Source organism: Vulpes lagopus, chromosome 4 (genome assembly GCF_018345385.1).
Source record: "Vulpes lagopus strain Blue_001 chromosome 4, ASM1834538v1, whole genome shotgun sequence".
In the NCBI taxonomy this organism is placed as follows: Eukaryota; Metazoa; Chordata; class Mammalia; order Carnivora; family Canidae; genus Vulpes; species Vulpes lagopus.
The window spans coordinates 93,669,431-93,685,238 of NC_054827.1; the positions used below are offsets into that span (position 1 = coordinate 93,669,431).

The 15,808-nt window shown below is 41.3% G+C and overlaps 1 protein-coding gene across 1 annotated transcript; it reads right to left on the reverse strand.

Moving 5' to 3' along the window:
- Nucleotides 1-14,228: 14,228 nt before the first annotated feature.
- On the reverse strand, nucleotides 14,229-15,230 carry LOC121489803 (glyceraldehyde-3-phosphate dehydrogenase-like). The gene is made up of 2 exons (XM_041753155.1): nucleotides 15,036-15,230; nucleotides 14,229-14,444 (listed from the first exon to the last, which is right to left on the reverse strand). Exons 1-2 carry the CDS (start codon nucleotides 15,228-15,230, stop codon nucleotides 14,229-14,231), a joined length of 411 nt encoding a protein of 136 aa, XP_041609089.1.
- Nucleotides 15,231-15,808: the final 578 nt, after the last annotated feature.

Genomic DNA, 15,808 nt, shown 5'->3' on the forward strand with positions numbered 1-15,808 from the left:
ATCATGAGGAGGCTTACAAGGAGAGTATCCAGTCTTTCCAGACTCAGAGAGGAAAGGTAGGGAGCTATCATCACAAAGAGTGTGCCTGGGGATGAGTATGGTAACAGGTTCTCATTTCTAAGGATAAAATGAGAAAAGCAAGGCCATATAAACTGAGGTCCAGATTTGCATATGGCTTAAATATTATCCTGATTTACTAGACATGACCCAGATTTCTCTTCCACGCCCTGAGGCTGGCTAATGGGCAGAGAAAAGTCTGTGAGGTTTCATTTGTACAAATTGGTATGGCCTAAGAGGAGGTGTCAAGATTATTTTTCCTGATTCCCACAACTGTGAAAGAGGAAAGTAATTGCTATTCACTAGAAAATTTGTCCGAGAACTCCTTTTTATAAAATTTTTTAAAAAGATTTTTATTTATTTATTCATGAGACACACACACACACACACACACACACACACAGAGAGAGAGAGAGAGAGAGAGAGAGAGAGAGAGGCAGAGACACAGGCAGAGGGAGAAGCAAGCTCCATGCAGGGAGCCTGATGCGGGATTCGATCCTGGGACTCCAGGATCAGGCCCTGGGCTAAAGGCAGCACTAAACCACTAAGCCATCTGGGCTGCCCTGTCCTAGAACTCCTGAATAAAATGTTCAAGCTCTAACATACACTTTAAGAAGGTAACATCTTAACAACGAAAATTCAGAGTAAATATCCATAACTGATTGCAAATATGACAGTTTTGGCATCTCTAAAAAATAAATCTGCGTATTTAGAGTGGGTACTGCTTTATCACTGAGTGAGGAAAAGCCCACTCTCCCATACTACACCCAGAAAAGAGAAATGCTAGCAACATTTTGCAGGCTGCCTAGTTAGTGAAGAGCGATCACATTTTCTGACATGGTGCTGAAGTCAGAGATTTATCAAGCTGCAGCAACAAATGAGGATTGGTAATCAGGCTTCCCTAATTAAGAACACTTAAGTTTGCAACATCGCTTGTGCACTCGCCAGCAAAGACAAAAAGCAGAGATTGGGCATTATGTTAGTAGCTGTGTAATTAGCACAATATCTCCTTCCTCACCTCTCTACAATTCTAAGTAGACTACTGACAAAGAGGGGAGGGGAGAGTAGAGTTGGTAAAAGGATAGAAGCCTTCCCTTCTTGGTTGCCAAGCCCAGTTCAGTGCCACCAAAGGCCTCTGGCTTCTGTCAGCTTTAACCCCAAAGCGTCACAATGACAGTACCAAGATAGTTGCTATTAGGTGGGACAAACACACAGAAAGCCTCCCACTTTGCATTATCTTTGCTCCAAATGGTTGCCTAGGATACAAGAAAGCCCAGATTTTGAAAAACAACACAGACACTAAATGCAAGATCAGACATCTTTCAAGTTAGTCAGATGGAAAAGAAATTAGAATGCAGCAGTGAAGCCCATTCTCCCAGGGCCTTGGGAGGTCCTTAGGTGGGAGAGGATCTTCCAAGGTTCATTTGCATTTGCAAAGTGAATCTGGTTTTAGCAGGCAGTGGGAGACTCTAAGCTACTATGTTAGAAGACCAAGAACATTAATTGGGTAGTTCTCTTTTTCTAAACTCAGAATAAACTGTGGCCGTGTATCATTGAGACATTTACTTCAGTGCCTTATTTCAAAGACTCCAGTTTACTAAATAAACACATCCAGTTCACTCCACTTCTGGCTTCTCAGGATGTCTCTAGGGTCACAGCTTGCTCAGGGCCAACTAGAAACAAGTTCCAGCTTCTTCATTTATATCAATTATGGTGAGCCTTAAAAATCTCCTCAAATTCACTATTTTGATCTCTAAGACAAAAAGGACAAAGATATGAATGGACCAAAAACTCTTCAGACTGTTGGTAACAAGCATAATTCCATCCCCAAAGACAGAGCAGAAGAAATTTTATTGATGTGAAATTTATATATTTATAAGACTTGTTTAAAAAATAGGTTTTACTCATGAAGTCTGATTAAACAGAGGAGGGAGGTATGATACAGTGACAGGTCATATGCGGCCACTGTAGGGGCCAAGAGCAGGCTGCCCCAAAATGTGCCACTTTGGCCTATTGATTTCTTTAAATAAAGTTACTTAACAGAAAGCCTGTGTAAGAATGACACTCAGATCCTCCTTTTCCCCCTGAATGCAAGAAACAAATTTCCCATGCGAAATTACCCTCCCTGTACCAGGAAGTAAAGAGACATCCCTATCACCAAAGACAGGAAATTTAGAACCAAGAAGGCTGTATAAACAGCCCTTGTTACTTTTTTCTAATTTTATTACCGCAACCCAAATTCTTTTTAGAATTCCTTGCTAATTGAAGCTTCTGTTTGCTTGCTGGTTTTGTCTTATCAATTGCTCACGAATTTATTGTCTCTTTGTCTAAAAAGTATAAAAACTGCCTGCACTGGTCATTCCTTTACATCTCACTTTCATTATTGAGCCTCTGTGTGCATGTAATAAAATTTTGTTTTCTTCTCCTGTTAATGTCTCATGTAAATTCAATCTTAGTCGAGCTGGAAGACCTTGAGGGTAGAGAATAATTTTTTCACCCTTTTACCACAGTCACTCTCAATAATGAAAAACAGATACTCACAGTTTTAAAGAGTCATAACTACTTGATACTGTTCCAGAACGGCCCCTGTGCTACATCAAATGTAGTGATAACTCACCAACAGGAAGTAATACCCCCAAATGATTTTGTCTCTTTATATTGATGTTGAAGGCACAAAGCAAAGTTTGAACTGCATTCAGTGTTGAAAAATATCTTGGTGGTGTAACTGGAAACTGGATACTTCCCCTTCTCCTCAGCTGGAGGAGGATTTCCCTTCAGGGAGTCTGCATATCCACCCTCTGCCTCTTTGCTTTCTTGTTTTCCCAATGATGGGGGCGGGGGGCAGAGGACTAGCAGAGGACAAAGCACAAGCCAGGGCAGCACACTGACAAGTCCTTGAAACAGACAGTGGGACATTCCTCTACTGACTCAACTGCCTCGATGTTAATACTTTGCTAAGGGCAAAAGGCAATCTTAGCCTGACCCCCAGGATCCTGTAAGTCTACTTTAACATATAAAAATTCCTTTAAAAATGTCCTTTATCTCTAAACCCCCAAGATACGTGTTGGTAATCATCCCCCAAGCACACAGCCCACGGATATCCATGTGAAGGGTCTCATGACTCAAGTTTTATTAGACGGTAATAAGTGACTTTTTCCCAATAGCTAGCCCCCTCAAGGTCCTGGACACCTTGTTTCCAAAATTCTTTAGAGAGTATGTTATCCCCAAACCCCTCCCAACTCCCAGGTATATAATCAGCTACTCCTGACAGGCCGGGGGCAGCAGCTCTTCCTGCCCCATGGGTCCTGTCCCCTGGGCTTTAATAAAACCACCATTTTGCACCAAAGATGTCTCAAGAATTCTTTCTTGGTCATTGGCTCTCCACCTCTCCCCACCAAACCTCACCTATATTCCAAAACTTCATCACCAACATGCTTACAAAATCCTCCTCCTCTCTCCAACTCACTTCTCTTTCTGCTTCTTCTGAGAAGTGCAGCTTGGATCACCTTCAAATGATGGAATTACCAGTGTGATGATCAGAAACAGTTGAGGGAAAAAAAAAAAAACAGTTGAGGATGTTTGAAAACAGCTTCCTGTGCAGCAGACAGAAGACCATTTAGAGCATGCACAGATCCACGGGCATGGTTGCAAACTCTCTGAACCCAATCCCCCAGTGAGTGGATCACTGGGACAGTTTGCTTTCACACATGTGTAACATTAGGCATGTATTTTACAAGATGATAAAGTGAATATTACTTCTAAATGAGATCTACTTTTCCTGACTATGACTGTGGTGCATTCAGATTGTGTAACATTTGGAGCACTTAGTAAAGAATAAAGAAATTTAAATCATCCAAAATCCTACCTCCTAGAATCGCTAGAGTTAACATTTTAGTCTATATCTTGCTGGTCTTCTCCTCATATGTATGCATATGAACCCACTCAGCACACATGTATGCAAAGAGTGGACAGAAAGGGAAGAGATGGTTGTGTGTGTATGGTTGTGATTCCAGCACTAGACTCTCTAACAGAATTCAGTCTTTGATACCCAGTAGAACCGTAAAATTACATGATATTTTAGAGCCTTTGACTGTAATTCATTCATTGTATGGATGCAGCAATGAAGAAAGGAGACTTAGGGTGGCTTTTCACAATGACCTAGCTATGTATGTAGGGAAGTAGCCTGCCTGTGGGTACAATGATCTCTCCACTATGTCATGAATGTCTAGGTAAAGTGATTCATCCCAAATTGACACTTGACCTTGGGAAAATCACAAGTCCAAAAGTCCAAAAGTCTTATACATTGTGAAAAGCATTAATCTGCTAAAGAGCTCTAAGAGAAGATCCATGGCTCAAGGGTACACTGTATCCATTAAGCTATTTCCATGACATCCAAGGTGCAATACTGCAAGCTTGCAAAAACAGGAACAGAAGCAAAATTATTTGATCCACAGTATACATGCCTCCTTTCAGGTCATTTATTTGCCTTGGTACTTGCAGTCCCATTTGCCAGGGGCAAAAACAATGTCCTATTTAAAGTGAGAAGTTTCTGCAATAATGCTTGAGCTGGTGTGCTTCCTGGAAAATAGTGGAACGTGGCACTCAGATCCACAGTGTTACCTGTCTCAGAAGAACAGAGAGAGCCTACAGGGTAAGAGATTGGGGAGCTCTGATTAAATAACATACTCTTATTACAGTTCTAAGGTGAATGGTTTTCACTTTTCTTTTTGAAAGTGTTATAATTCATCCCCTTCAATGCTTTGCCTTTTCTCAATTATACTGTGTATTTATCACATACTCCCTATCCTACCCAACTAGGACCTGCCAGTTCAGCCCATGGGAGAATAAGACATCAAGCCATTTATCAATTATTTGCTTTTCAACTCTGAGTTTACCCGGCATCGCTAATTCATGTAAATGGATTTGAGCCCTATGTAAATATTTTTTCTCAGCCAACTGGCAGTAAGACTTGTCAGTGGGGTATGCTGCAGAGACACTGCAAAGGGTTTGCTTCTTGGTCCTGGAACTTTCTGGGCAGGTTCCTGCAGTGTATGCTGCTTCTCCAGCATCTGCCTCCTGCAACATAGTGGTGTCTCCAAGGCCTGGCTCTCGCAGTGTAAATGGCTTTTCTTGTTCCAGACTCCTACAACACACCATTTCCTCAGTACCCAGCTCCTGCAGTTTGGGCAGCTCCTCCCATAACTGGCTCCTCATTGTACAGCAGTCAGTAGCAACCAGTGCCACCTTGGGTGACTTTGTAGTGGAGTGACTCTTAATTGGACACCTCCCAGTAAAGAGATTTTCCCAGCAACATGGAGGGTAGAATTCTGACAAGTTCCACTGATCCAGGACCACTCTGACCTCTCTGTCACCCAGTAGGCCATGGCCACAGCCCCTCTGATAGCTCAACATCGTATCCTCTGAGGCCATCTTCTTCGGTATCTATCACCTTTTATCTACTCTGTCTGTATTCTCCAGTGTTCTCTTTACTTCTTACTAGCCAATCCTTCTTTACTCCAATCCTCTGTTATAGCTAGTAATTCTTTATATTAAACTTTACCTGTTCAATGTACTATACAGCTTCTCTTTCCTGCCCTGACCCTGACAGATAGATGCACTGATCTGTTACAACTCCATGGTTGCAAACAATATGCACAGATTCTATCAACTAGGAACAGAAAAGAGATTAGGGAAGGATAATGAGCAGTATGAAGAGGATTGTTAAAGGTAGGCTTGGGAAAAAGAGCAACTTCAATATATCTATGGTTCCAGGTGCCAAAGTTGTTGGGGAATCCTAATTTGGGTAAGGCTCCCTAAAAGAAGAGCCTGAAATTGGGGTCTTGGGCAGGTGATATACTGGGGGAGTGCTCTCAGAAGCAGGAGAATGAGAGGAGCAGAGTAGAACAGGAGAAAAAAGCCAAGCCAGGATGAGGTCTGAGCTGGAAGCAGACTGGCCCCATGGGGTGCATGGATCATCTTTCATAACTACTCCACCTGTGGCAAAGGGGCCAGCATTTTGTACCAGTCATCAGCCACTGGCTGTCCTGGGAGAGTGAGTGGTACAAAACTTCCTACACAGGGTGGCTCCATTTAATGTGGGATGTTCTCTGGGAAGGGCAGCCATGAGCCCCTCGGGCTGCACAACAGCAGCTTCCTCCACAATATATCATTAAAGGAAAGGAAAGAAAGAACCTCACATAGACACAAGCATGGACATAGGAACTTCACCTATTTCACAACCCTGTCATAGCTGGCTTTGAAGTAAAACACAGGAATGAGATGTCAGGAGCATGCAAATAGATGAAATGCCTTTTTGTTGCTTTTATTTAGATGAATCCAGGTCCATCCATCTCCAAAACATGTCATGTCTTCACTAAACCTTAGATCCTCTCATTTGACCAGAACTAAGCATAACATACTACAAAATGCTTCTTTGATTAGAAAAGGGAAACTGTAAGTAGGGAGGTGGCTCAAGGCTATAACAACTTTTAATGTGTTTATGGAATTTTAAAAAGTAGGAATATTCCATTTATGTATACATCAATGTTTTCATTTCTCTTGAGAGAAGTTTGCAGTCAAATTATCCCTCCCCATTCCTTCAAAATCATGTGCACACTGAAGTTGTTTGCATTTTTATATTTTACTTTGTCCTTTTCACTCTTGACAAGCTATTCTCCAACATTTTGCCTATAGAATAAGTTTAGCTATGCAATATTTTAAATAAAAATTATGAATTTTTTCACCCTTAGAACTTGGAATGAAGAATTTAACAGGATAAAACCAAGAGAGATTGTTCTGGAAGCATGCAAATGAAAATGATTCTATTTCCCAAGGTGAACTAGAGTGGGAATCGAGGAAATGTGATCCAGGAGGGCCTCCTAAATTCTGATCAGATCCATACCTCTCCTCACCATCATAGCCACTCCTCTATCCATCATAGCTGGCCTGCTTACCCTGTAAAACAAACTGCTTTAAAGTTAAAGGGTCTTTCCATTTCTTAAAATGAAAATATGTTCCATTGCATTTTCCAGAGAGTAATAGGGTTTTTTTTTTTTGATGAAAAAATCCACTGTAACGACAATTTTTAAGTGAATCAGTAACAAAATTGAGCTTAAAATGATTTAAGTATTTTGCAATTGATATTCAATTTTACAAATGTTCATGATTAGTGAATTTTGCTTAAAAAAAGACTAGTAGAAAAGAAAAATACACCTTTTTAACAGGTAGCAAATTATAAAGTTTTTTTAATGCCCTCGGAAAACATAATAAAGATATCTAAGAAAAGTTACTTAGAAGTTATTAAAGTACTTGTCATTGAGTGAAGTTCAAACGGAAACCTATTTTAATATTTTCTAAACACTTGAAGTGTTTCCACACAAGTATGGACATTAGTCTTTTCTGAAATCCTTCAAACAGCTTGAGGTCTACTTTTAAGGGCTTGTATTTTAATGATGCCTATCTTTTTTTTTTTCTTACAGAAATATTTGAATTGTAGCATTAAAAAAAAAAGTATTAACATTTCCTCAAAAGCAGTCCCAATTGTTCCAAATGTTAGTGAGGTGTTCTCTTGTCTAGGGTTTGAGCCCACTGGTCTTTCAGAGCATTTAGCTGCAAAGTTCAAGCAACCCTATACCTCTAAAAGCCATAGGTACAGAATAAAAGACTGCTAAGATTTCAAGGATATGTAGAAAAGGACAGAATAAATTAAACTGATGAGATCTTTGATGCTCAAAAGATAAAGTTAGCATTAAGCAAGTTTTGTGTGAACATCTGTATATCAAAGGTTCCTAGTTCTATCAAGGGTTAGGGAAAAAAGGGGGAGAAATTTCAGGGAAAGTCTAGAAAATCATAAATATAAATGGCCAAAGGATTTTTCCAGGATTTTTCCAAAAACCCAATTTTTAATCCTTGTAAGCAGCCAATATCACTTTAGTTCATTTATTTCAGCTATCACTGAGCAACATTATAGAAGTATGATCATGCAGAATTAGTCATTTTCTGGGAATGTATATAGGAGGTAAATGCCATTTTTCCTCAGAGAAATTCTCTTCGCTTTATTTTTTTTTAATTTTTATTTATTTATGATAGTCACAGAGAGAGAGAGAGAGACAGGCAGAGACACAGGCAGAGGGAGATGCAGGCTCCATGCACCGGGAGCCCGACGTGGGACTCGATCCCGGGTCTCCAGGATCGCGCCCTGGGCCAAAGGCAGGCGCCAAACCGCTGCGCCACCCAGGGATCCCCTTCTCTTCGCTTTAAAAGTATAAATCTAGGGCAGCCCGGGTGGCTCAGTGGTGTAGCACCGCCTTCAGCCCAGGGCCTGATCCTGGAGAGCCTCGATCAAGTCCCATGTTGGGCTCCCCGCATGGAGCCTACTTCTCCCTCTTCCTGTGTCTTTGTCTCTCTCTCTCTGTCTCTCTGTCTCTCATGAATAAATAAATAAAATCTTTAAAAAATATATAAAAAATAAAAAATACATAAAAGTATAAATCCAAGCTGACATGTCTAAATTGGCAAGGATTTTGTCTCTAAGAAAAAAGAAGTCCACACAAGTCCACATTCTGTAGCTGTCTAGTTCAATTCCCTACAAAGCATTCCAGTGGTGATAAAAGCTAAAAGTATGCTTGGGTTGTTTTTCTATTGTTTCTCAAAAAGAAGTATGTAAAGTGCTATGATCTATCAGGCTGTATTTTGGCTCTGGTGACTGTCTGATTGCTATTCAGCAGACAGTAAAATTCTGTTTTGTCTTCTCTTTTCCTGTTACTCTTCTGAAAACAAAATTCTTATACCACACATATTTTATCAAAACAACAAAAAGCTTGTAAACATAATTTGAGGTAACTACCAAATTCCTTGTAAAGCTGCTGGTCTAAACTCACGGGATGTCACCAATGGTACAGATACTCATCTGTTCTACTGAACAGCTTTCAGGGGACATGCAAAAAAGAGAGATTAACTTCCTATGTCCTTATCACTAATAAACATCACTGACCAACCAGAGAAAAACTCATTCATTCCTGGAATTCTGTCTCCACTTCTTCCTGTAATAATGAAACAACTTTCTATCATTTCAAATTTTCAGAAATATAGATGGATGTCTAGGAGCAGATTTTTGATGAATCCAATTCCTACTATGTGTTAGCTGAAAGCCCCAGTCCAGAGACAATAGCAAAGACCAACTGAAGAATTTTGTTGTACTAGTAACAGAGAAGAATCACATCCATGCATTCATTTGTTCCATGAATTGCTTTGATCCATTCATTAATCCACTCATTACCATTTTGCTAAGTGCAAGGTAAATAGCTAAATGAGCTTTCTTCAAGAACATTACTAATAGAGTGGATAGACACTATAAGCACAGAAAACAGTTGTTGTAAATGACAAAGTAAACAACAGGGTGTCAAAAAGAAAGCAATGTGGGAACCTACCCTACATCAGGTGGCATGTAGACCTTCTTGGGAGAGACGACAGTGTAAGCCCTTGTTATTGGTGGTCACTTCTGGTGGCTCTTTAAAGACTCAAGTTTAATGGATAAAACTTTTAAACACTGTTTAAATTTAGTGTCTTCATGCAGAAGAATGAAACTAGACCACTCTCTTGCACCATACACAAAGATAAACTCAAAATGGAAGAAAGATCTAAATGTGAGACAAGATTCCATCAAAATCCTAGAGGAGAACACAGGCAACACCCTTTTAGAACTTGGCCACAGTAACTTCTTGCAAGATACATCCACGAAGGCAAAAGAAACCAAAGCAAAAATGAACTATTGGGACTTCATCAAGATAAGAAGCTATTGCACAGCAAAGGATACAGTCAACAAAACTCAAAGACAACCTACAGAATGGGAGAAGATATTTGCAAATGACATATCAGATAAAGGGCTAGTTTCCAAGATCTATAAAGAACTTATTAAACTCAACACCAAAGAAACAAACAATCCAAACAGGAAATGGGCAAAAGACATGAACAGAAATCTCACAGAGGAAGACATAGACATGGCCAACATGCACATGAGAAAATGCTCCGCATCACTTGCCATCAGGGAAATACAAACCAAAACCACAATGAGATACCACGTCACACCAGTGAGAATGGGGAAAATTAACAAGGCAGGAAACAGCAAATGTTGGAGAGGATGTGGAGAAAGGGGAACCCTCTTGCATTGTTGGTGGGAATGTGAACTGGTGCAGCCACTCTGGAAAACTGTGTGGAGGTTCCTCAAAGAGTTAAAAATAGACCTTCCCTACAACCCAGCAATTGCACTGCTGGGGATTTACCCCAAAGATACAGATGCAATGAAACGCCGGGACACCTGCACCCCGATGTTTCTAGCAGCAATGTCCACAATAGCCAAAGTGTGGAAGGAGCCTCGGTGTCCATCGAAAGATGAATGGATAAAAATGTGGTCTATGTATACAATGGAATATTACTCAGCCATTAGAAACGGCAAATACCCACCATTTGCTTCGACGTGGATGGAACTGGAGGGTATTATATTGAGTGAAGTAAGTCAATCGGAGAAGGACAAACATTATATGGTCTCATTCATTTGGGGAATATAAAAAATAGTGAAAGGGAATAAAGGGGAAAGGAAAAAAATAAGTGGGAAATATCAGAAAGAGAGACAGAACAGGAAGGACTCCTAACTCTGGGAAATGAACTAGGGGTGGTGGAAGGGGAGGTGGGCGGGTGGTGGGGGTGACTGGGTGACGGACACTGAGGTGGGCACTTGACGGGATAAGCACTGGGTGTTATTCTATATGTTGGCAAATTGAACACCAATAAAAAATAAATTTATAAATAAATAAATAAATTTAGTGTCTTGACTTTAAATTGATTTAAAAAACGATAAACTTTTATGAATGAAATAAAGAGAAAGTGGGATGATTTTTAATGCACCGTCAATAACTAGTCACTTATGGTTAGAAAATTAGATAATGCTGCAAATATACTGAGGTGGTATGCAAAGGCAATTGCCCTTGAACATTTTGCCATGATAAGAAGAGCCAAAATGAAGTTTCTTGTTAGCCACATGCTCCACTCCTTTTTTTTTTTTAACTTTTTATTTTATTTTATTTATTTATGATAGGCACACAGTGAGAGAGAGAGAGAGAGGCAGAGACACAGGCAGAGGGAGAAGCAGGCTCCATGCACCGGGAGCCCGACGTGGGATTCGATCCCGGGTCTCCAGGATCGTGCCCTGGGTCAAAGGCAAAACCACTGCGCCACCCAGGGATCCCGCTCCACTCCTTCTTTAAGTGCTTTAAACCCCTAGCGAAGGTAAAGAAGGGTGAACTGAGTATAGTCAAAAGAGCTAGACAGTAATGTTCTCTATTATTCAGCGTGCTTTCTGAAACAGTGGGGCCAAAGGACACTGCTGACTTGAGCCTTCACTTAGCTGTGGGCCAACTGGTCACCTAGACTGCCCCACCAAGACAGGAAAAAGCTAGAAGATGAAATGTTCCTTTCCTCTAAGAAGCAGTGGGACTGGAGCACCTGCAAACAGTGGGATTCATGGATTAAGGGTAAGGATAAGGAATGCTGTGTCGATTTACCAGCTTTAAAGAGTCCAGAGAATCCAACATGTGTAACTACAGTGCCTTACCTGGCTGAGCCCCTCAAAACTGATGGCCAAGTCAAGACCTACTTCATCTGTAAACATCTTAACTTTTTTAACTATAGTGAAACTTGTAACAGCCACCTTCTTCCTGCAACTGACCCTAGTGAACATTAGGCATTTTGATCACCTTTGCCCACCTGTTTAGAAGCCACTTGCCTCCTCTATATTTCATCCCTCCACCCACTCGATGGGCCTGAACCTTTCCATTTTTCTCTCCTGAAACCCAGACAGTAACTTGGTTGGTTATTTCTCTGATTAGGGACAAACAGGTGCTCTTATGTGTCAGAATGACTTTTTGTCCTTAGACAGCAGTGAGGGCTAGAATTTGTTGGTTTCATATCAACCCTGAAATTATGCCCAACGGAGGGAAAAATATGGAAATGAGAATGGATACAGAGAAAGTGAACAGGTAGGGCAGCCAGTCCCCACCAACACATTAGCCCACATTCCAGAGAGCCTGAAGTTCCTGAGGTCAGGTGTGGGACATGACCATTGGTTGACTCCTCGCTCATAAAAAGAAAGCAATGCTGTGATGCACCCCCAACAATTGGTTTCTGAAACATTGCTTCCTAAAGCCACCTGAATATATGCATTTCCCATCTGAAAAAAAATATACCTGAAGACATTAATATGTTGTTATTGCTGTCTCATAAACGCTGACAATATTTAAATACAAAACTTTTTTTTTTTTAAGTTTCCACTTTTGCCATGGTTCCAACTTTGCCTTTGTGATCTTGTCCCTCATTGGGAGAAAAAACGTGTAATGAGCCACCTGCCATTTGCATTTCTGAAGTGCAAAATATGACCTCTCATGAGACTGAACTATAATATATGAATTCCTTTTATTTGCAAATCACCAGCAAATATAAGAAGTGAAAGGGGTGTCAGATATATTTTAGTTAAACCCACTTATTTTACAAATAAAATAATAATCTACAAGGAACCCAATTTGTTAAATTTCTCTTTTAGGGTTTACTTTTTTTTTTTTTTAAGAAGTCCTCATTTCAGTAAACGTTAACTGAGCATTAACTAGTAAATATTAACAACCTATGTGGTCCTCATGGGGCCAACAGATGAGTACAAAATATGTGACTGAACTCTTCACCAAGTCTACTGAAAATATCTATTCCTGCTTTCAAGCTAAAAACTGAAGTATTCCCAGGCTTTTAAAAGTGGATGTGTGAGATCACCGGCACCCACATGAATACACACACAAAACTGTCTATGCACTAAGCTCTTTTTCTTCTCTAGTGACTCTGTGCTCGTCAGCTTTATCTATGGGGAGAAGCTTAACCTGAAGTCAGAGCCTGAGACAAGCTCATGAATATCCAGACAAGGCAGTGGTGTGCTCAGGTCCAAAACCCCACCACAGCACCACAGTCTAGGGAAGCTGACGTGCGTCACAGGAACAAAGAATATGCTGGGTGTCTTCAAATGTTTAAAAGGCAGCCTATGGATAATCAGGAGGAATTCTTCAGTGAGACTCCAGGCAGCAAATCAGGACTAGTACATAGAAGTAAAACTGGTAGATTGTAGCATCGTGAGAGGATTGTTTTATTAATTCAAATTGTTCAAACATGGAAGCATCTCCTATGAAAGATGCTAAAGCAGAAGGCAGGGGATCCCATCAGGGAAATTTTCTACTTCCTGCTTCCACCAGGTCTGAGTTACCTTTTAAAACCAGGCTTCTGGCTGGAAAGCAATTTAGTTGAGGTTATTGATGAATCTGGGGTCAGAGCTGGAGTTTCAGTCATCAGGGGAAACACTGTTTTTCCTTTTTCTCTTTTCTATTCTTCTTCTTCTTCTTCTTCTTCTTCTTCTTCTTCTTCTTCTTCTTCTTCTTCTTCTTCTTCTTCTTCTTTCTTCTTCTTCTTCCTTCTTTCTTTTCTTCCTTCCTCTTTTCTTCTTCTTCTTCTTCTTCTTCTTCTTCTTCTTCTTCTTCTTCTTCTTCGGGGGGAGGCATGAAGATAAAAGATAGGGAGCCTGGTTCCATAAATCAATTTGAGCATTTTCTTTGAAACTGGACTGATCACAAATCCTTGGCTGCATCTGACACATGTATAAGAACATGACTAATAAGCAGAGGATTAAGCCTGGAAGAGTTATGATTGTAATCTAAAGTGTTTTTATGCAGCCCAATAGTTTGCTTCTGAATTCAATGGTAAAATATGATGCTTAACTTTAACAACAAAAAGCAACTAGTTAATTCAATGAAACATTGTTTTGTTATCATAGACTTATTAAAAACCCTAATTAGTTAGATGGCCTGAGTTCAGAATCCAGCCAGTGCAGTATAGGGCATGAGACCAAACGGTGTGGCGTTTCTTTCTTTCTTTATTTTTTTTTGGGGGGTACAATATACTTTATTGATGGTACATGATAAAGTAGGGTTCCCCAAGCCCCTCCCCTTCCTCGGGGTCTGGGATGTAAACTGGAGGTCAGGAGATTCTCCATGTGTTGGGGGATTAAGTTGGGGCAGGGACTCCCCAGAAGCTGAGGGCCTCTCTCTTCCTCTTGTTCTTGCTGGGGTTGGTGGTCCAGGAGGCTCTTACTCCTTGGAGGCCATGTGGACCATGAGGTCCACCACCCGGTTGCTATAGCCGAATTCATTGTCATACCAGGAAATGAGCTTGAGGAAGTGGTCACTGAGGGCAATGCCTGCCTCAGCGTCAAAGGTGGAAGAGTGGGTGTCACTGTTGAAGTCACAGGAGACAACCTGGTCCTCAGTGTAGCCCAGGGTGCCCTTGAGGGGGCCCTCCGATGCCTGCTTCACTACCTTCTTGATGTTGTCATATTTGGCAGCTTTCTCCAGGTGGCAGGTCAGATCCACAAAACTGACACGTTGGGGGTGGGGACACGGAAGGCCATGCCAGTGAGCTTCCCGTTCAGCTCAGGGATGACCTTGCCCACAGCCCTGGTGGTGCCAGTGGAAGCCCGGATGATGTTCTGAGCAGCCCATCGGCCCTCATGCCAGCTTTCCAGAGGGGCCATCCACGGTCTTCTGGATGGCAGTGATGGCATGGAAGGTGGTCATGAGGCCCTCCACAATGCCAAAGTGGTCATGGATGACTTTGGCTATAGTAGCCAAGCAGTTGGTGGTGCAGGAGGCATAGCTGACAATCTTGAGGGAGTTGTCATACTTCTCACGATTCATGCCCATCACAAACATGGCGGCATCGGCAGAAGGAGCAGAGATGATGACCCTCTTAGCCCCGCCCTTCAAGTGAGCCCCAGCCTTCCCCTTTGTGGTGAAGACCCCAGTGGACTCCACAACATACTCAGCGCCAGCATCACCCCTTTTGATGTTGGCGGGATCTTGCTCCTGGAAGATGGAGATGGACTTCCCATTGATGACAAGTTTCCTGTTCTCAGCCTTGACCATGCCGTGGAATTTGCCGTGGGTAGAATCATACTGGAACATGTACACCATGTGGTTGAGATCAATGAAGGGGTCACTGATGGCGACACTATCCACTTTGCCAGAGTTAAAAGCAGCCCTGGTGACCAGGCGCCCAATACGGCCAAATCCATTCATTCCAACCTTCACCATCGTGTCTTGGGGACGCGGCTGGCACTGCACCAGAAGATGCAGCTGTCTGTTGAATGGGGAGGAGCAGAGAGCCCGGTGTGGTGTTTCTTATGATGATCTTTAGGGCTTCCTTGAGGGACCAACGAAACTACGGAGTTCATTGCATCAAGGGAGACTAAGAATGCATGTCTGGTAAAAGCTCCCATCATCATTAAAAATACACAATAATATCTCCATAAAGTAGCACTTCATTTCCTGCCAGCACTTGTCCATGTATTATTTGCCTCTATGGGAGAAGAAAATACTAAACATGAGAGAGCAAGAGCAAGTTCCCTCATCCCTACTAGATTCCAACTTGGTATTGTGACCTCTTTATCTACTAAACTTGAAATGTTTTATGTATGGCTTCAATCATTTGAATCATATTGAGGCATTGCCCATTGCCTTATTAGTTACACTACAAAATATTTAATGGCATTTGAAGACTTCCCTAGAAACTCAAAGTCCTATTAGTACCCACAGGAGAAACAATGGAATTATAGTTAGAACTGCTAGAAGTCAGAAGAGCTGAAAAGAGAAATATATATTAAAAAAAAATA